Source organism: Vidua chalybeata, chromosome 5 (assembly GCF_026979565.1).
Source record: "Vidua chalybeata isolate OUT-0048 chromosome 5, bVidCha1 merged haplotype, whole genome shotgun sequence".
NCBI lineage: Eukaryota > Metazoa > Chordata > Aves > Passeriformes > Viduidae > Vidua > Vidua chalybeata.
In genome coordinates, this window is record NC_071534.1 from 4,203,821 (window position 1) to 4,225,248 (window position 21,428).

The 21,428-nt window shown below is 47.3% G+C and overlaps 1 protein-coding gene across 2 annotated transcripts in view; it reads right to left on the reverse strand.

The window, feature by feature from the left end:
* Nucleotides 1-21,428, reverse strand: part of WNT5B (Wnt family member 5B) — a 67,228-nt gene that overhangs the window by 11,051 nt on the left and 34,749 nt on the right. Inside the window, exons 1-3 of one of the 2 annotated variants that reach the window (XM_053942652.1) lie at nt 3,794-3,814; nt 3,006-3,136; nt 2,050-2,297 (exon numbers count right to left, since the gene is read on the reverse strand). In XM_053942652.1, coding sequence (XP_053798627.1) covers nt 2,050-2,297; nt 3,006-3,085 — 328 coding nt within the window. In that variant the 5' untranslated portion in view covers nt 3,086-3,136; nt 3,794-3,814. Of the gene's footprint in view, nt 1-2,049; nt 2,298-3,005; nt 3,137-3,793; nt 3,815-21,428 lie in introns of those variants that run through there. The other variant, XM_053942653.1, reaches the window with a different exon arrangement.

The following is a 21,428-nucleotide window of genomic DNA, read 5'->3' on the forward strand; positions in this document are numbered from 1 at the left end:
CAGATAACAGCCATGAATCACCAAAGATCCTGGAATACCCCAGGACACCTTTAGTGACATTTTTCTTTTGTGCAGTCTGGTGCTGGAGCATAAACATCTGAATGTGCTCTAACTGACCAGAGAATGGTTCCAAAACTCTGTTGGGATAGGTTTTCAAAGAGTGGGCAACTGCAGGCAGTCACCTCAGACACTGCCATCAACAGATTCCTACCACAGATACAAGAGCCCTCAAAAAATACAGGCACACACAAATCAAATGGCAGGAGCAGGACTAGTGGCCATACCCATCACACACCTACACCACCTCTGTCTTCACCAAAACACAAAGAAATCTACTCCCAATCTTAACTCATAGGATCAAATTCATTTTAGTGAGGAGAAATCCTCCCACTTCCACTATACACTCTAGTTCCTTCTGATTCTTCCTGGCAGCTGTTAATCCTTCAGCTCTGATCTTTGCTCCCTCCTACTTCACCCTCACTTCTCTTCTCCATGTGTGGACACTCTCACTGCACTAACCCAGAGATGCAGGAAGCTACTGGAGAATGAGGAATGCTCCAGAAGGGGAGATTCCTATTTTATTACATCCTTGTGGAGTCACAAGTATTTCTTTGGGGATTTGAAATTTGCACCATTCTTTAGGAGAAGTTACACATGAGGGAGAGACATCAGAAAGGAGAGATGGAGGTGTATTTTCTGTACTTTGGTGGATGAAACTTCAGTTTTCATCCCCCAAAGCACAAGTTTTAACAATCTGGGATTGCATGCAGCCCCATCTGGCCACCACCCTTGCTATCAGAAAGTGAGAGATCAAGGATGAACAGATGCCTTGGATGTGTGTCAGGAACTGGAAGTATTTCCAGGAAATGGCATTTCCCAGGGGAGCACCCCAGAGAAGAACTGTTGGGGCATGAGCTGGGCAGAAAGGGAGGAATTAGAATAGCTCTGGTGTGCTGAATTAGGACTTCTGCAATATTGAGTAACACGTGCAGAAATATCCCTAGAATTCTCTAGGGTGACACATGAATTTCAGGATCAAACAGAAGAGATCACAGGACTTTGTGCCCTATCTCTTAAACGCCCCAGAGGTATTAAAGGTGCTGTCTCTCCCTGTCCTGCTGCTTATGCAGTTGTTTTGAGAGTGAAGCCAAAACCAGTGTGAGCAATACTGGGGGTACAGGAGCTGAAGGTCTTTTTCCATCCCTCGAGTTCACAACCGAGAAATAGTTCTGATTCTTCTGTGTAAATGATTGTCTTTGTGGGTGGGAAACAAAACCTTCAGACGGGGGTTGTGGAGAGTGAGGGAGAGAGAGAGAGAGTGTGTGTGTGTGTGTGTGTGTGGCTGTTTTAACACCTTTTCTTTATTGGCCTGGCTGTCGGACATATCAAACTGAGCCCGGATTTCTCAGTTTCTTGCCATCAGATGACTGCATTTCAAAAGGAGCTGGGACAATGTAGCTAGGTCACACCTCAATTCAAGTGCAGCAATGGCCTGTCAATGTGCCTTTTACGGCCAGCAGGGCAGGAATTATAAAAATCTCTTAGGTTTACACAGAAAGTGGCAATACGGGGAAGTGGGGGAATTTCCATGCCCGGAGAGTCCGTATTTCCCACATCTCAGGGCTGCATTCCCTGTCCGAGATGTTGGGAACGATAACATGGGGCCATTGTTCCTGCCTCCAGCTTTTTCCCTCATTACCTTTAAAGAAGCACACCAAACAGAGGCAGGCCGCCTCTTCCTGACCTTCCCGTGCTCCCCCCAAAAGAAACTGTCTCCCCCTCGCCCCCCCGCTGCCCCAGCTGGCTCCTGCTGCGGCCGAGGCGCATCCGTGCCACCACCCAGGCACAGGCAGCTCGCAGGCAGCACTCGGGCAGCGCCTGCACACCAGGGAATGGGAAAGCTCCTTAAAGGCAGCTTCAGGAGCCGCGCTAATGGGGCTCATCACTCCTGCGTGTGTATCTGAAGGACGGGACACAGGGATGGAGTGGCCTGCGCCCAGCACTTCCCCGTACTGCAGGGTGCATTTCAGTACTTCCAGGTGCTCCTACCTATTTTCATGACCCTCCCAAAGACGGAAGTGTTATCCACCGTGCTGCAGTTCCACCGCCGCTGCCGAAACTGGTACTGGCACTCCTTGATGGCGCTGCGGGCCCCTTCCCCGATGAACACCATGTGCTCCTGGTAGAGCTGGCAGAGCTTGCGCTGCCCGGGGGACAGCCCCGGCAGCTGGCTGCACACCGGCTGGGCGCCGATGATGTACATCTCAGGCCTCTGGATGGGGTTCATGGCCAAAGACCTACGATGAGAAAAACATCCCGGGGAGTGTGGAGGGAGAGGCCCCCTCCGCGAAGCGCCCGACACCTCTCCCCACCAGCCCAGCCCAGCCCAGCCCAGCCCCGCTCCGAGAGCCCGGGCGCATTTCTCATGTCAGCTGCCTCCCTCCACAGCTCTGTCAGATGCGAGGCTTTTCCAGGGCTCTAGCGGGAGTAACACTATTCGTTTGTAACCCGAGTTTAAACACAGAAGACACCCGGGAAGGGAAGGGGGCAGAAAGAAAGCTCAGCACTTTCCCTGCAGAAGAAAGCCAGCAGCTATTTTACACAGCGCCAGCGAGCGATGCCTGCCTCTGAGCCAGGCTATTTTCCGCTCTTCGGGGGAAGGGGCTCCGCGGCTGCTCCCAGGGCTTTTGGCAGCGGGTAGGAAACCTTACCCATCCACTCCCTACGCATTCCCTACATCCTAAAGCCCGGACAGCATTTCAGCGAGCCCGTACAAAAGGAGCCCAGAAATGCCTGGAGGAGAGGGGCAGTGTCCCACCACTCCCGCAACTGGGCAGCGACAGCGGGAGGGGGGAAACCCGGAGAGAAGCGAGCTGCTGCGAAAGAAGCCCAGCAGGCAGGGCAGCTCCCGCGGAGGGCGCAGGGCAGGAGCTGCCGCACGGCTCGGACGGTCCCCGGTCCCCGGCCCGCGGCGGACAAAGGCGCCGCCGGCTCCCCTCACTTACCACCAGGAGTTGGCGTCGGCCACTGGCGAGGTGCAGCTGCAGAGGAGCGCGGCGGCGAGGGCCAGCCTCGGCCCGGTCATGGTGGGCTGCGGGGACAGCCCCCGCGGAGCCGGCCGCCGGGACGGGGCGCCCTGCGGAGAAGTGCCGAGGAGAAGCCCTGGAGCGGGGCCTGCGTGCGGCGGGGGCGCGGCGAGCTCAGCCCGGCTGCCGCCCCCTCCCACCCCGCAGGACCCTCCCCCGGCCGCCGCCTCCCGGGGGCTCCGGCGGCGGCCCTGCCTCCCGCCCGCCCCCGGCCCCGGGGCAGGGGCCGCGCTGCCGGGGCTCCGCCGCCGGAGCCTCCCCGTCCGGCCCGGGGGGAGCGCACGGACGGCAGGGCTGTTCTCGCCCTTGCGGACGTCGGGAGGGCTTCCCGGAGCCTCCGGGCAGCCCCCGGCTCGGCCGCCTTTGAAGCGCGGGTGCCGGGAGCCCCGCGGCCGCAGGTGTGCCGGGAGCCGGCGGGACACATCAAAGAGCCGCGCCGGCCCCGCTGCCTTTGTAATGCAGAGGCGGCTCGGAAATGAGCTGCCCCCTCCCCAAAACCGCCTCCCGAAGGGCCCCACGCCACGGCCCCGGCCCCGTGCCCCGGGCGGGGGGTCTGCGAGGCTCGGCCGGGCCGCCAGCGACGAGTGCCGATAGGGCTGGCACCGGTGCCTAATGGCTTTATGGGCAGGGGAGGTGGACAGGAGAAAAGCTTCAAAGGCTCCTCTTGTCCAAAACCCTCTCCCTTCCCCACTGGAATCACCGCGAACCTCAAAGGCAGGGCAGTCCGGCAGCTCCTCAGCCCCGTCTCTCCCAGGTACTTCTAACGTGCTCCTTACACTCTGCCTCCTTCATGTCGTAGGGACACAGCCACCTTATCACAGCATCGACGCTGCCGCTGCTGCCTCCATCTCTACAGGGCTTCCCACTGTCCTGTCCTACCCTGCACCACGCGCTTCCCACCTCTCTTCCACAGAAAAATGCCCCTCCCGCCCCAGCCTCCTCCGCAGGCCCGCTGTCCCCCCAGCCTTGCCCCTGCAGCAGCGGGTCCCCAAAGGCAGGCTGAACGCGCGAGTCCCCGCAGGCTGCGGGGTACCCGAGTACCCAGCCTTGCCGTCCGCCTCGCGAGCAGCACCCGAGACATGAATCACCAGCCTCGGCAGCTCAGACTGCTGAAGTATATTTTTTATCGAATTCCTTGCACCCGCCACGGTGGACTTGCTGTGTTTGTTTGCAGCACGCTTCGCTTCCTCCCCCATCCAGATGTGCTGTACCTGCAGCTGGTGGCCCATCTCACCTGGCAGGCAGATGTGGGGGCTGCAAGTGCCAGAATTAGCCTCAGGACAAAAAAGCCTTGTGTGACCCAGCACCTCAGTGGGAGAGGAGTTTTACTGCTTGGGCACAGCGGGATCCATGTCTGAAGAAAACAGGGTGACTTTATTCACATCTTCTATATCCTCCCTTTTCCTCCTCCCACAGCCACGAGCGTGACGGAGGGATGGCGAGGTGTATGTGTGTACAGCCACGCATACGTGTTTTGGGTCTGTTTCTATAGGGAATAGACAGAATGGAAAGTTTATCTCCGTGAGTCTGGGGAGGAAGGAAGTTATGTATGGATGAATGGCTTTTCCATGACAAACAATGAGTCTGCACAGACATGGTGTGATGTCACCTAAAGAATTTCCAAGCCAGCCTCAGATACAGAAATCCTTTTCGCTGGCAGAAATAAGAATGTCCCACCTTTCCATCTCGCCACAGCCAGAAAGAAGAACTAGGGCAGGGGGTGAAAAAATAAAAGCCCTCACTGTCTCACACACACACAAGGCATGTGCCATGTAAATAGATGACATGATGGGAGAAGTGTATCTCCAAGCTTTGCCCTCACCCTGCGGATTCTGAGAAAGGAGTAAACCATGGCGAGCCGCCCGGCTGCCTCTCCCAGCCAGGAATGTGAGACGGCAGCAGCTGATGAGGCAGCTCCACAAATACAGGTGATGTCAATGTCCATGTGAGCTTCTCTGAGCACATGTGCGCAGTCGCAGCACTCACAGGGCAGCCAGGACACACCACTGGGCAGCCCTGCACTGGTGGCCCACTGACAGCACCATGGCGTGGTGGCAACAAAAACTCTTCCAGCTGGGAAAGCCTAGGAGATGCTAACATAAAACTTGGTCCAGAAACACATGGCACTAATGACATATCTCATTTTAAGTATTAATATGCACAGGCAGACGATGATTAACAACAGTAAAGTGTTATAAATACTGCTGGCAGCAACCTGACTGCCAACGAGCACAAGCAAGTGCTTGTGATCTTATTTTGAAACACAAGACATAAGTATTGCTGTATGGGATAAGATGGCTTATGCAGCCAGCCTAATATCCTGTCAAAGGCAGCAACTAAAGGAGTTCCTTCAGCAGGAGAGGTCTCAAACACTGAATTCTACCTAAAATCTGCTGCTGGTGAAAGCAACTGCCATTGAGCTAATATGTGAATTATGGAAGTAAGTCCTTTTTAAGGTGCTGGAAATAATTTCTTCACTAGCTGTGTTTATGACTTCCGATAAAGTGATAATAGCAGGTGAAGCTTGGCTGCAGGGATTGAGTCTCAGCCAGCAACTTCCACACCAAAAGCTGAAAAGCACTTGGCTGGTGCTCTGAAGAATATGGTCTTCCCCTCTTGCACCTGTTTCTACTTGCCACCAAAATCCTGAATGCGAGGTTTTGATTTTGTAAATAAAAAGCTTGGGTTATTTTTAAGCCCAACTGCAGGACTAGTTCAAACAGCTTTGAGAGGTTGTTTGCTCAAGCAGGGCTGGGTGGGAGACATCAGTGAAATTTTGTGAGGATGAGAGGTGGGGTGAAGCGGGGCTGCTGGTGGGCTGCGACGAACAGTCAGCAAAGCATTAGGTAGGACAGCCCAACCTCACTGCAGGCAGACCCCTCACCCCTCCTGGCCATCATTCCTGTCCATCCTTCCCCATCCACTTTCACCCCAAACCATCCTTCCCCTGCAGCAGCCCACTCACACCAACTCAGACCACTCCTGCTATGCTAGGGGATGAAGCAGCACGAGGAAGAACTCCAAAACCACAGGTTGCTCTTACTTCTGTGGAAAAAGGTCCCATCCCACACCTTCCAGTGGGCAGGGATCACTCAAACAGCAGAAGTGAACCTGCTTGAGCACTGCAGGTCTGATGCTTGCACCCAGAGCGCTAAGGATCACCTGGGCCAAGTAAGGAGCTGTTGCCTGAAAACAGGACATGAATCTCAACCCTTAGTCTAATGCTTCTAAGGGGGCAGAGCTGTGGCAGCAAGCCTTCATCTTTGTAAGCCTTGGCATTCTGCTGCATTCAACAGTCTGCTGCCCTAGGCAACTGTCTCCTGTGTTGGCTGGCTGCCTGAAATTTGTACCTGTGTTTGCCTTTGTTCACTTTTCAGAGGTGACAACTGTGCACGGAGCATAAATTTACACATCCAGTTTCCAAAGTCACAGCAAAGCAATTGGAGAGCTATCACTGCTTTCCCAACACTGTCCCTGCCATATTTGCTGGAGGGAAGCTGCAAGACTCCAAGAAAGGGAGGTCACGTCCATGAGATCATTTGCAAAGTTTTGGCAGACTGTGAAAAGAGTTGAATCCTTGCTGGAAGACAGCTCTGATAAATGAGAAAGGGAGGGTTACTCATGCAAATTCCTTGTCCTACCCTTATTGTTTCTTAAAAATTCAGGATGTTCCCCAAATGTGACACAGATCTTTATTGAGTACTATAAGGAGTGTTTAAAAGAAAACATCACTTCCACATAAACTCCAGCGTTCCTCATTTCTGCAACTTGTCTGATTTCTTCTTGTCTGGGGTCTGGGGAGAACTGGACATACATTCTTGCTGTAATGATCAAGAGCTTGAGTTCCTGTTTATTCTTGCAGCTTGACTGGAGTTCAATGCTTGCTTTTAAGGCCTCACAATGTCCAGTGCATCCAGAAACACTTACTGCTTTCTCTGACACAAGACACTTCTCAAGATGTGAAGGATACTCACTGAAGTAGAATCTCCTCTGAGCACAACTTCATGTGGTCTGGGGTATCCCTTTGGCTAGTTGGGATCAGCTGTCCCAGCTGGTTCATTCCCAAATCCTTGTGCACTCCCAGCCCACTCAGTGGCAGGGTGGGGTGAGAGGCAGGAAAGGCCTTGACTCTGTGCAAGCCCTGCTCAGCAATAACCGAAATATCCCGGAGTTATCAACACTGGTTTCAGCACAACTCCAAAACACAGCCCCATACCAGCTATCATGATGAAAATTAACTTTACTCCAGCCAAAACCAGCACACCCAGGAAGGAGGCTTTCCATGTGCTGCTCCAAGGGGAATCCCTGCCCTCTGGTTCTGTGCCATGGATCTGCTGCTGACAGCATCAAGAGATGTATCATAACGTCCTGCTATCCATCTGCTTCTGGCAGACAGGCTTTAACCACAGTTCTTACTAAGACTTCAGGAATCTCATTAAAGTCACATACTTGCCCATTCAGCTGAACCAGTTTTAGAGGGAGTGTAGATTAAAAAAAAAAAAAAAAGCAAAAAAGCAAAAAAAAAAAAAAGCAAAATCACTTGAAGGTAAATTGCAGTCTTCACACAAAAACCTAAATAATCTTTAATCTTTTATCTCACCACACCCTGACTAGTCTGGTTCTGTGCTGCTCCCTTGCTGCCAGCCTGTCGTCTCTCAGCACTGTACCACCACACTGCTGTACTGGTGTCAGCCTTCCCAGATCTAAATGCATTCATTTATTTCTACTGCAATTATTACTTAACCAGCAACTGGAGCCACCTCCATAGGTCCAGACACAGCTGGGGTGTTACAGAAGGTGTAATAAAATCTTCTTAAAGTATCCCAGTGTCCTGGGATACTTCTTAAAGTATCCCATCAGTCCTTCATGTCTGCCCTTTTGTCTTGACATTGCCTCACTCCACTGAATTGTTACGCACTGTCTGTCTCGGCTGGAAAGGCAGATTATTCCTGCTTATATCCTGCTTGTTTCTTTTGGTTCTTACAGGCTCAGTTTTATCTCCTGATGTGCTCATGCAGTACCTTTTTCTGCATCTCATCACCTGTCACCCCTGCTGACAGATCCAGATTTCCTTTCACCACTACCTTGCTCTTTCATTTTTCCATGACTCCCCTGGCCAATGACATCCAGCCTCACTGTCACCAGGGCATGTAGTGCAGCAAATGCCAAGATATACCTGCCAGTCTCAGCAGACTCAGTGACAGCTGTCCCTGAAGTGCCTCACGAGGGAGAGCAAGAATGGAGGAAGCTCACAAATAAAGCAGAAGTACTAGACAACAAAAGCAGCCAGATACTAAACATTTTCGCCATTTCAAACCAGAATATGTACAAAGGATAATGATTCTATTAATAAAACAATTTCTCATTGGTGAAAGATACAAAATATATGCATAGCCTAATGAACATTGTCGTTTTCAGCACAGTATTCCATGACAGGCAATGAGCTCACTTGGAGCAAGACCATCTCACCCGCTACAAGAAAAGAAGCAAACTCCAAAGATTAATCAGGACATGATCCCCCTTCCTCTCAAGGGGATTCAGTTGTACTCGTACTCAGTCTTACAGCAGATTAAGTCCTAGTGTCAAGCCAACCTGGTCCACTGAGACCAGCACAAGAAGTCCCAAAGAAAAGCGCAAGAGACTCAGCAGAAGCCACATATGCTGAAACAAAATTGATTTAGATTTTTTCGAAATCGAGAAAGAAGCAACACAGACCCATCCCTGCAGGTATTATAGCTGTCTGGAAACTCTCCACATTTATGATATTCCCATGGACAGATCCAAGCCATCCAGTTCCATTTTACATGAGAAATCTATTTGCATGTTGGCAGCCTCAGTTGAGAGCCAGAGTCCTAAACCAGGACATGTCTAGCCCAAATTTTGCACTTCTTGTTCCCACGACTCCTATAATACCAGGGTTTCTGGAGCTTCAGCAATCACCCATAATCACCAAGTGAAACCTTCTTAGCATCCTCTATTTATATGGGAAAGTCCCATAAGAAATTAGACCAGTTCTACTATGTATAATTATAAATCTAACAAATCTAGATACATATATTTGAAAGAAGTACCGAGCATTATCCTCTGCTGACCGATCAGCAGCTTATTTAAGATGCCTACAGTGTCACAGCTTCCTCGCCAGACAAGCACCCCATCTCCTTAAATTGCACTAACAATTTCATCTTCAGAAAATGTTCCCCAGGCCCCCTCAAAGGAGCCACGGGGGTTCAGGTTGAAACACAAGCCCAGGCAGGATTAGGAAGCCCACACTGCTGCTCCCCAACATCAGATTTCCAAGAATGAAAGACTCCATCCCTTAAGGCCATCTAGCTAACGTCTAGCTTTCCCAAGTGTTAAGTTTACACAAAAGATTAACCCTAGAGGGGAGTAAGACTTGAGAAAAGTGAAAAGAAGAACATACATCCCTCCTTTGTTTTCCAGAGGCCAACCCTGCGAGCTGGTTTGCTACCTGCTGTATCTGACCACAGCACAGACCCCTCAAGCAGTGACAGGAGGGCAGCCCTGGTCCTGCTGGGGAGCTGATGCTGCCTGCAGGATTTGTACGAGAACTCTAGGCTCAGGTTATGGTGGTTATGAGCACACCCATCAACCCTCCTTGAAGGTTAGGAAGCATAAGAACACAGAGTTCTCTGACAACATGAGCAAGGAGGCAGAGCAAGGCAATCCAAGTCAAAGCAACTTCTCTGCAGAGATTTTAGGACAGGCCAGGGGATGGAAACAGTTGGATGACTTTAAGTGTTCTCTTCTTCACTCTCATCTTGGAAAGCATGGAGCACCTTAGGGGTGTCCAGCTACCCCTGTCCCAGTGGAGCCATCCCAAACGGAGAAGATTTATGTCTCCTCATCTCACAGGCCTGGACCTCATTTTTGCTTTGGATATAGATTCCCTTTAGCTTGTTCCATACTCTGCAATCATTACATCAACTGCCAAAGGAAATCAAATATTCAAAGTACAGTTAAACTGTTGCTGCAGTGGTTTTTAATTCTCCAGGAGTGAATGACTGGAGGAGATGGAGATGCACTGATTACTGCTGTGTCTTGCACATTCTGCACCTCAGTGCAGGTCACAGGGACCAACATCAGACTGGGTCAGATCAAGACCCCCTGCCAGTTAAATCACTGCCAGCAAAGCTTGACATGTACATTTCCAAAGGAAACAGTAAACCATTGGAATAAATCCAAATTCATTACAATTTTCATCCTTCCTAATAGACTCTTCAAAGAGGTTCTTATAAAGTCTAGTCTAATAAAAATAATAGTGGTCAGCTTTTCCTCCACTCTGGACTTGCGAAGCAAGCACATACACCCATCCCTTAAACCCCACAACCCCGACAGCCACTGTTTTTCCTTTACCTTACAGAAAAGGAAAGAGAGGTGCAGGAGGGGCTGAGTGACAGGTTGAAAACAGTAAATCTGTGGTGCGGATTTACCTCCATTCAGTAAAGCATTAAACCAGGTACCTGAAAGTAAGTATATCCCTACTCATTTTTGCTGAATCAGGATCAAAACTAAAATCTGCTTGCTTTTTCCATTCTTTCAACCATCAAATACTTCTGCTGTCAATTAAATGTTGTTCCTGCTCAAATACAGTGAATTCAAATATAGAATATTTTGGGAATAATGCCCAAGTGTATAATTGCACCGTCTTCATAGTTTTCACAAACAGTTTCCAAACCAAAGAGAAAACACTTTTTTTTTTTCAAGCATACTTACTGTGTTTTATATTAAAAATAAACTTAGTAAAAGTTGAAGCACTATAAAAAAAGCCCTGTCAATATCAGGAGATTACACCAATTTAACCAATTTCAGAGCTTCTATACCATCACACTTCAATGAAGGAATTTCCTGTTAATTCTGGGTGCAAGAGATTTAAGCCAAACCTATTCGAACTGTCTGGGGAATGGACTGCATATAAATTTGTACCAAAAAGGAGATAATTTTATATCTCAACTTCATTCTAGCACCAATCACTTACGTGCAATTTGAACTGCAGAAAATAAAGGTATCGTATTACAGATCTTATTTGTAAGTTCACTGCCACAGGCCAAGGACACAACTGCACAGAGAACGAACATCAGCCTCCCAGACAGGAACTACATAAAGCTATGATGCTGCCAAAGCCCCTGTCTTATCAGGTCAAGCCTTGAAGTGCAAGAACACGATAGCAAAAAAAGGAAAAAAAAAAATCAGTGTGTTAAAAAACTGGTAACAAAGCATTAGTTTGAAAGATGGCTCTGTGTAAAATTACCTGATTTATAACAGATGAAGTTTCCAGTATTTGTGTTAGCATTTGCTGCATTGTAACTCTTTCCCAAAAAGGAAAAAAAGGACAACTGGAAAAGTAACTGAGGCTGCTAGCACACTTTATTCAAATTTGTTCATTTTCACTGACTTTGCCTCGTTTTCAAAGCATATTATATAGATATTTTAACTGCCAAAGCTATCCAAAAGCTTTCCAAAAAAAGCTGTGCTTTTTTCCTGCTTCTCTCGCCAACACGAGCTCTAATGTGACATTTTGGTACAGATACTAGAATAGCACCCATCTCCTCCTCCCACAGCTCTGCCTGCCCAGCAGGGCTAACCAAAACCAAAACTTGCTTTACATCAACACAGCCATTGCAAATTGTCACCAGACTGACTTTCCACCCATGGTGAGGCTTTCTGAGCACATCCTGCACTCCACCAGTGGCAATTTCATCCTCCAAATAGCTCAGCCCACACCTAGGCTTCAAAACAAGGAATCAGATTTCAGAGGTGCCTGCGGAAAACTGTGTTTTTCCTTTCCTGCTTTGGACATAAAAAATGTTGTAGCCATCAGAAACATAACTCCAAGGGGTTAAATTTTCTGGAAAAAGCAGGTGCTTATCTAACACCTCATCTACTCAGAAAGCAGTGAGCTTTCTGAGCTCATGAATGACTGGCACCAGAGAATTTGGCCCTGAGTTGTTCTGCGAGCCCAGATTGTAACATCCACATTTTGCAGCCCTTCAAATACGGATTTAAAAGTCACTGTTCCCATAGCAGGTGCAGCTGGGCTGTATAAGGCTGCCCAATTCAGATCACTACGATCCTGCAAACTTCAGAAAGGCACTTGGATATTTTGTCTTCCAGTGCCAACCAGTTTTCAATCCAGTTTGCTATTGGAGAGCTGAGGGAGGGCAGGGCTGCTTCTCTTGCCACACTGTGGGTTGATGTCATCTTTGACACAGTGTCATATGGCGTGACACTGTCACCAGGTCTCAGAATCACACCTGAGAAGGAAGAAAACGAGCAGGAGTACCTGAGTGATTCTCATTCCTGCTGAAAATTCAGAGAGAAGGGCATTTTCCTCAGAAGCAACCAGTGCTTGGAAGACTGAGGCTTTGGCCTCTCCTGTGGCCAAACTGTACCCTGGGCACAGGGTGGACATCAGGCCAGGTGCCCTGCAGGGACAGAGCTGCCTCCCCTCCCCACTCATCATCACACCGTTATGCTAATGGCACTCCCTGGCCATAGAACACCAGTGAAAACATGTAAATACTGTCATTATTTAGTCCATGCTCACACTGAACCTTGTGCAGAACTTACCACACACAACTGAACAGTCTACAGGAGATGGCTTTTTTTAAAAGAAAAAAATGTGTTTGTTTTCCCCTTGAAACTAAAGGGAAAACAAATACGCAGTGGGAGAAATCCAGTGGGTTAAGTTCTTCCAACTGCCACTCAAATAGAGAAAGTTAAAATGATCTATTTTACACTACAATCCAAAAGAATATTTACAGTCCTGGAGATTCTTTCCCCAACCTCTTGAACATATTTATTCTCTCTGGCAATATGCTATTCAGTAAGTTGACTGGACAGGACTAGGGAATTTCTGTAGGTGGAACAGCTGTACATCTGGAATGCAACCTCTGCTTTATTGGAAAACTACAAAGTTCTTGCAAAGAAAAATGTGTTTGTCCTGCAGAAAAAAAAAAACACCAGTGTATCCACAGAGAAGATAGGAATTGCTCATCTTGCAGGAGAGGGAAGCAGGCTGCATTGCATATGAGGGTTAGCGGCTTGCTCGCAGGTGTGGACCTCAGAAAGCTGCTGTATGAGGATATGTGCACCATCCTTGCAGCAGGAAAGGTGTAGGATGAAAGAAGGAATTGCCTGAGTCTCTACACTGCAGGGGAAGCAAAAAATCCTATTAAGGATTTATGCTGTTCCAGCAAAATAACTTCCTCACTTGAAGCAGAAGCCAGCTTTTTCACTGTCTTGACTTCGCTCGTGCTGACAGCATGCAGTTCTTCAGTCAAGCCCAGTGCCAGCTTTGTACAGAGAGATTCAGCATCAGGAAATGGGCTAGCAAGGCTCCTACTCCTGCTCTCAGTCACAATTTCATTTGCCTCTGAGATGCACTTCCAAGACTTAGAGTGAACAGCCCTCCTGTTTCTCAACACTTGTAGAGAGAAAGAAGTTATTTACTACATGAATGGGTTTGAAAATACAGAAATGTGCCCATTCAAAAATATGTTCTAGAGGAGGCATGTATGGGAGATGTCTGAGGAGACATTTGTGCTTGGTGTGTAATAATTATAATGTGCTTTCATTTACACAGTGTCTCTTCCACACACAAGGGAATGTAGCAAAATGTAACTAAAACCACCTATTCTTACAAATAAAGGGACAGACAGAGAGAGAGTTTCACACAAAGGTTAAACAAAAAAATCTGTTTAATGTCACTTTGGGGATTACAGGAACTGGATTAAAACAAACATCCAGAAGAAACTTTGAGGAGTTGCTTCAGGAAAAGCACGTGCCACCGTATCTGCATATTCAATATGTCTTGCTGGGACAGCTTGGGAAAAATAGGAAGCTGGAAATTTTCAGTGTGGGAATTAGATGGAAGAATGTGAACCATTCTAAACAAAACAGAGTGAAGTTGCCAGCTGACTTGCTAAAATGCCAGTGCTCTCTAGGATCCCTTGAAACAGAGCTGAGGACTGGCCTTGCTGCTCAGGGAGTGGGTAGGGAGCCAGGAGATTTGGGTTGGATTCCTGGCCCTGCAACAAACCCAGCATGTGACGCTGGGAAGTCATTCAGCTCTCAGCTTCCAAAACCTGATTTCATGCCTACACTTCTGGGCACCTAGCGTGAGACAGCGTGAGCCCAAACATCCCTGACTTCAAACAAAGTTAAGCCGCAGGTACTCACTTCCCATCCATGAAGAACCCACAGTTTGGGACTCGGCTTCATCACAGAAAACCTGCAAAGGAACCTGAAATGCTACAAAGCTCCAGGTGTTACATGATCAGACCTCTTTTGCCACAGGAGAGATGCTATGGATATGCACAGGACTATTATTGAGTTACCTGTTGCTTCCCATGTCCTGTGGTAACTATTGCCATTCTATAAATATTTTTACAGATTTCAATACATCTGAAGACTTTTGTTTATGTTTCCTGCTTCAGGGCATCAAGGAATAATCTTCTCACAAAAGGATTCACTGTTCCAAAAGAAACCTAAAGAATACAGATCAGGATTGCTGGCAAAAAGCGTGGAACAACAACACTGACAAGACTAGGAAAATACTAGATCTCAAGGGTGAAACAGTGGAAAGAAAGAGGCTTTTCCACATAATTTAGTCAGCATGTATGCTGGGGAAAAAAAAAACCAGAAGTAAAAGCCACATTTCTAGCTTATACTTTTCTGTGTGCACACATTTTAAAAAAAATTTGGAACCATCAGAACTAGAGAAAGTTTTATTCTCGTCTTACATGAGGAGGATCTGGTCACACATTTATTTACATTATACTGTAGGCAATGGTTTATTACGGATTTTTTTTTAATGAAAAGTGTAGACACAAGTTGAAAGAACAAGTGTAAAACACAGATCATGTTCTACCCATTTATAGTTCCACCTCCAGCACAGTGAACTCTATACTTTCTTCTTGCCCTGTTTGTTTCTGTTCTTAATTTTACCCCCACATTTCCAGAGAGGATTTCCAAGGTTTTTGTCATGAACAGATAGATAACACGTGTTGGTGAATTTAATTACCTTAATGGGGTTTTAGAGTTTCCACATGGACCCAAGAACAGAAGCAAGAACAAAAGAAGTTTCTGAAAGAGAAGTAAGTTTCTGCAACCATTTCTTCGTGCACCCAAAAAAAAATAGTTGCACCAGATAACTTTCAGAAAATCAGGGGAATTCAGCACAATTTCTGTGCTGTTACTTCCAGGATTAAAATGTTACAGTAACCTTCCTTTGGCCAGAAGCCATCCAAATCTTCCATTAAGTGTAACATTCTATTTTGTGTCTTTAGCCTGCCTTCCTTATAAAACTGTATTTTCTAACTCTCACCTTTGTGCCAAGCTCTAACTGTGAATCTCATTTTCACAGCATGTTTCCAAATCAGTATTGCCCTATTTTTCAGTTATCCTCCAAGAACTTACTTCAGAGGCGGTGCTCGTAACGCAGGTGACATAACTTGGTCCAATTCAAGTGAATTGCCAATTTTAGAATGCTATTTACTACCTGAAAATGTGCTGGTGGCCACAGTCCAGAGAGGGAGGAGTCAGAAGTAATGCTGCAGTAATCCATGGGTACAAAAAACTTGTGTTTTATGAGCCACACAGCTACATCAGTACCCTCCCAAAGCTGAGCTCAGCCTCTTGTGAGGTTACCTTTCACTGTGGCAAGAATATACGAATTACTTGTCCCTGGACCACACTCTGGGGGCCCCATGCAAGGCTGGACTGGAAAGCCCAGAGATTGATGTCTTTTCTTCCTTGCAGCTTCTGACAGAGAGCACAGGGAGCAGCTTCCCTGACAGTCAAATACCCCTTACTCACAAGCTGGCCATTAAAGCTACATCTGCCCTGACTGCACGGAAGCCTTTGGCAGAGAGGAGACTGCACCAGCTCTGCCCGAGCCTCAGCCAATGGCCAGAGCATCTCCCCCACCCCAGGGTGAACATGTTGGCTGTCACTGGAACTACACACACATAAAGCATTCATCCACCTCTGCTGGGTTTTGGACTGAACAGCTGTTACAAAGGAAGATTTCACAGACCTGCTGCTGTAACAGGTACCACACAGCATGTCAGACACACATGTTTCTGCTGTGACTGCAGGGGCTGTCCCTATTAGATCAAGTTGTAGAGGTCTCAGAGTTCAATCCCCAGGAATGGCTTATGAAAGCAATTACCACCTGAAAGGTCTCTTTGTTTTTGTGCCACTGCTTTTAATAATAACGATTGCATCAGATATTTTCTGCCATCTCGATCTTCTTTGATACTGCTAACAAGTATCAAAGTATCAAAACAAGTATCTTCTTTGATACTGCTAAGAAATGACAAAGCCCAACACTTAAAATAGCGCCCGAGACTTAGAATAGCACCCAATACAATGAACAGCAAACATTTCAGGTTTGAGGTTTTACATCCTGCCCTCCCAAAGCACTTTCCCTTTGATGATTTTAACCATTGAGTACCAAGCTCCACACAAGCCCTGAAGGGTGTGACATGCATGGCCAAACCAGGGATTCGCCTGCGGGCAGGGGCCCAGGTTGCCTGCTCCCAGCACCAGACAGTCCTGTCCCACAGAAGCAGACAGACAGACAGACATGAAAGGCACATGGCATTTGAGGGAGTTGTCTGGACAATCACAAATTGTTTTGATTCTTCAAGCAATCCTTTCATTTACACTTGGTTCAATCTGTTACAGCAGCAACAATCGCTGGCCAACTTAACAGCAAAACTTGGAATATAATCCCAACCTCCCACACTTCACACCCTCTGATCATTCCCCCTCATATCAGCAGGGCTGTGTTCTTGTCAGCTACTGACTGACAAGTAAAAACAAGACCTGAAGAAAATGCCCAAATCCAAAAGGCTCTAATCTATAGCTGGAGTCTGCACTGAGACATTAGCTCTGAATTTTGCCCCAGCATCTAACCACATATCCACACTACATTGTATTTTGAATAAACCACCTGATTCCAGGAAATACATGGCACATGAGAATTACTTTGTGCAGGACAAACCACGTAATCCTAAAATACATCCTCATGCAGCACCTATTAGAGACATGAAGCCTGCAAAGTTCAAAAAGCCACTTTGTTTTTTAAGGAAAGCTTCATAGTGACCTAGTCTTCCAACAAAGCTCAATAGGCAAAAGGATCCCAGTATTACAATTTCCAAATAACCCTCTGATCAGTTACATTTTCTTTATATTCTCTGATCACAAAAATGAAAGATCACGAAAATGAAAATTAAAAACCCGCATGAATTCCAAATGGAATCCATTCACTGAACACTCAATGCTGATTTATATATGTCTGTGTGCATGCATACAGATATGCACGCATGCAACAGAGAATCACAGAACCATCGAAAAGTTTGGTTTGGAAGGGACCTTGAAAGGCCACCTAGTCCAACCCCCTGCAATGACCAGAGACATCTTCAACTAGACCAGGTTGCTCAGAGTCCTGTCCAACCTGACCTTTAATGTTTCCAGGAATGCAGCAGCCACCACCTCTCTGGGCACCCTGTGTCAGTGTTTCACCACCCTCCGTAAAAAAAAATTGTATCCAGTCTAAATTGACTCTTCTGTAGTTTAAAACCATTATCTACTGTCCTATTGCAACAGTCCCAAAAGAACCCTTTTGATTTCATTCATACACAAAAAAACCCCAAACATATTCCCCAAACTGAATTTGAAGAAGCTCCACTAAACCAAATTTAAACCCTGTTTAAGACCATGGGTTGTGCCAAACTTAGTTGATTTTTGTGGTCATGCTTCAAATCTGATGAAGAAGGTCTGGAAGCCAACTTGTGAAGGACAACTGTAGCCCCATGGAGTGTGGCTGCATCTAAGTTTAAATGGATCAAAAGGGAGAGAAGGGTTAGCTGGGCATGGGCTTTATTGTCCCAGTGTTTTTGCATCAATTCTGTCCTGCAGTCCCAATGGCCACTGCCCAGAGGCAAAAAAAAAGCCAAACGCTAAAAAGATTCCTGTGGGTAAATTCACAAGTTTTTCATTCTGCAGCTGAAGCTGTGAAAATGCAAAAAGCACATGGAGTAGGGTGGCAGAAGAAAAGTAAGGAAAAGGAAGGACTTTCTTATCTCTTAAATGACTAATTTGAGCCAAAAGTTACCCAGCAAACTGACAGGCAAAAGTAACAAACAAGGCCAGGCTGAGATGAGAACTAGAGAGAGACCTGGTGGATGTTATACTCAACAGTGCAATAAAAGATGCAGGATTAGACAACAGTGCAGCTTTATCAGCACGAGCTGCTTCCAATCATAGAAGCCACGAATGAGTTATGTGGATCCTCCTGAACCCCTGCCAAGCAAAACTGTACGGCTTCCACTGAATACCGGTGTAACTGGAAGAAAAAAAAAATTAAGCATTGATCTGGCAAGTGCTTTCTAAAAGAGAGCATGGCTGTCAGGAGCTGCTCGAGGAGCTGGAATGCTAGAGATGGTTCCAGGGGGATGGAGCAGCCATCAGAGTACATAAGAGACAGGCAGGGATTTTTAATAAAATGCAGTTTATCACATGGTGATTACCACCTCCTATTTATAACACATGAGATCATGAAAAACATGGCATATATTCCTTTACTCCTGGAAACACAAAGTCAACCCAACAACCATGTGACAAATTGGTCCTTTTCATGCACTTTGTACTTTGTCTTTCTAAACCTCTATTTCCAAACATCTGTCACTTAGACTGAGAAATAAAAATCTGCTAGAATAGTAACTTCTGTGCCTTCCTCTCCCCCAGATCAATACTATGGTAGACTGGGATTATGAATCCAAATTCCAGGCTGTTCTACTCAACATGTAAACCTTAACTGTTCACAAGGGAGGACAGATGGTCTAAGTATGTAACACGTAAGAAAGAGAACTTCAGTCTCTCCAGAAAATGCATCATCTATTTCTGACTTCTGCTGGCTACACACAAGAGGCATTACAGGCACAATGTGCCAAGATATAAAGAAAAAAGTATTTCAGGTAAGCTTTTCTGCCTTGAAGAGCACACCTTTTCCTACTCCCCTTCAAATGTCGTTTGAAAGGCTTAGGTAGAGGAAATTCCACATTATTTCCACAGTAAGATTCACAGTTGACTTTGGGATAATATGGTGAAAGCCTTCATTAGCACTCTTTGAGAATGACTTGTAGAACTTGCTTGTAGCTTTGCCAGGTATGAGTAATGCAACAATCACTGAGACACTTCTGTGCCACATTTCCTTCACACATTGCCTGATGTCTACTGGACTCAGCCTTCTTGTGAGCAATCCCACTGCCTCCAGACAAGGAATCCCTGCCACGACAGGCTCATGAGATGCCACACCTTTCACCTGCTCCTCACTCCACAGAAATTCTCCATTTTGGTTGCAATGCTCTACAGATGATCTGAGCACAGTCGATCTGCAGAGAAAAAAAAAAATCTATCGCCCCTAATCTTTTGCTTAATTAATCCCATGGTTAACCAACCTCCCAACAGCACAAACTGCAAAAATAATACTACAAAGGTAATTCACACTGGGCAACACCCCAGTACAGTTCCTGTGTGTGACTGCAGCTCCACGATGGCTAAAGCCAGGTCTCCACATTGCTGGATCACCCAGGAGTACAAATTTCATCGGGATCAGGCCAAGGCATGTGATCAGGCTGCTGCTGAACGAGCCAGAGCGCAGGATGCGGGGCCAACACCAATCCCGCTCTGGCCACGTGCCAGACACAGGGGTGCAGACGATACCTGATCTGGCTGGAGCTGAGCACAGTGACACCTGAGCCGGCATAAAGTCTGCTAGTAAAAAGTTAACCTGTCAAAAACTTCTTGAATTAACTCGAGCAGGCAGGGTGAATGAATACCAGGTCAGCGCTTCACATCATGTGGCCACCCCATTTCGGAGCCAATAATAGGAGCTGCACTGCTGGCTTTTGTGCGCTGCCAAACCACAGCCAAATGTTGATAGTGATGTTTATATGCATGGGGAACTCAGTGCAGGATCAGGGCCTCAGAGTCCTTCAACTCGCCTTGCCTCCAACTTGAAGCAAAAAGGAAGGAAAAAAGCAGAGCGAAACCCAAATGTTTAACCTCTAAGCAGTCAACAGAATCTACTAATATGGAATCTGTATGTGAAGGCGGAGCCATGACTGCTTCTGTAGCAGATAAATTTAAATGATGATTAAAATAGAGCCTATTCCCTCAGGTTAGTGAAAGCATCAGTACAGCAAACACATCAGTAACCAGGCTGATTTGTGCAGCATTTTAGCAATCCAGACAGTATTAAAAACACACCCTATCATGCTAACAAATGCAAACTTTATTTTTTCTTTACAAAGAAAGGGCAGTCCTGCTCTTCTGAAACCGTTTTGAAAAGCCTTACCTGATCTCTGGTAGAACTTAAGCCATTTTTAACACTGCTGCAATACTGCCCAGTGTTGAGATGTACATGGGTACCATTACACGAGGCTGTAGACAGACAGGAAACACGTTTTTCAAAGTCTTTCTTGAAATTGCTGGAAGTCACCGGAAATTGCCTGGTTCATGTGAGTACCTCAACAATTTTCAGAGCTAGGTCAAGAAGGCCATTAGCTAAAAACCATTTTCAAAAGATTTTCTAATTCCCATTACAGAGGCCCTAAAACAGTCCGTGCAGAAATGTACAGCTACCCAGGCCTCTGAGCTGTTTACAGCCCTGTCCTATCGCTCCTGCAGGCATGCCCGGACAGAGGGTTCCCAAACTTTGGTCCTCAAGGCTGTCACACCGCCTCACGGTCATGCCGCAGACCACAGGCAAGGGTGAGGCAGCAGGCAAGGGTGAGGCAGCCATCCACCTTCTCTTTGCTACCTTCCGCAGCTGCACAAACCCCTGTCCCTCCTCAGGGGGCCCGGGGCTCCCAGAGAGCTCGAGGAGTTACCAGCCAGCCCAGCACGGCCTCGGCAAACCTTGATGCAGAGGTGGCCCAGTGGCAGATACCGGGGCGAAGCAAGGGGGGCTGAGCTGGAGTCTCCAGCTGTGCCAGGGGAGTTTAGGTTGGATATTAGGAGGAATTTCTTCACAGAAGGGTGATTAGACATCGGAACGGGCTGCCCAGGGAGGTGGTGGAGTCACCGTCCCTGGAGGTGTTTAAGGAAGACTGGATGTGGCACTCAGTGCCAGGGTCTGGTTGACCTGGTGGTGTCTGGTCATAGGTTGGATGTGATGACCTCAGAGGTCTTTTCCAACTTCATTGAGCCTGTGATTCTGTGGAGTAGTGCTGCTCTGTGCAGCCCTACCACTCCTGCCCTGGTGGGGACCTGTCAGCCACAGGCGACAGCACAGCACCCAGCATGGCTCCT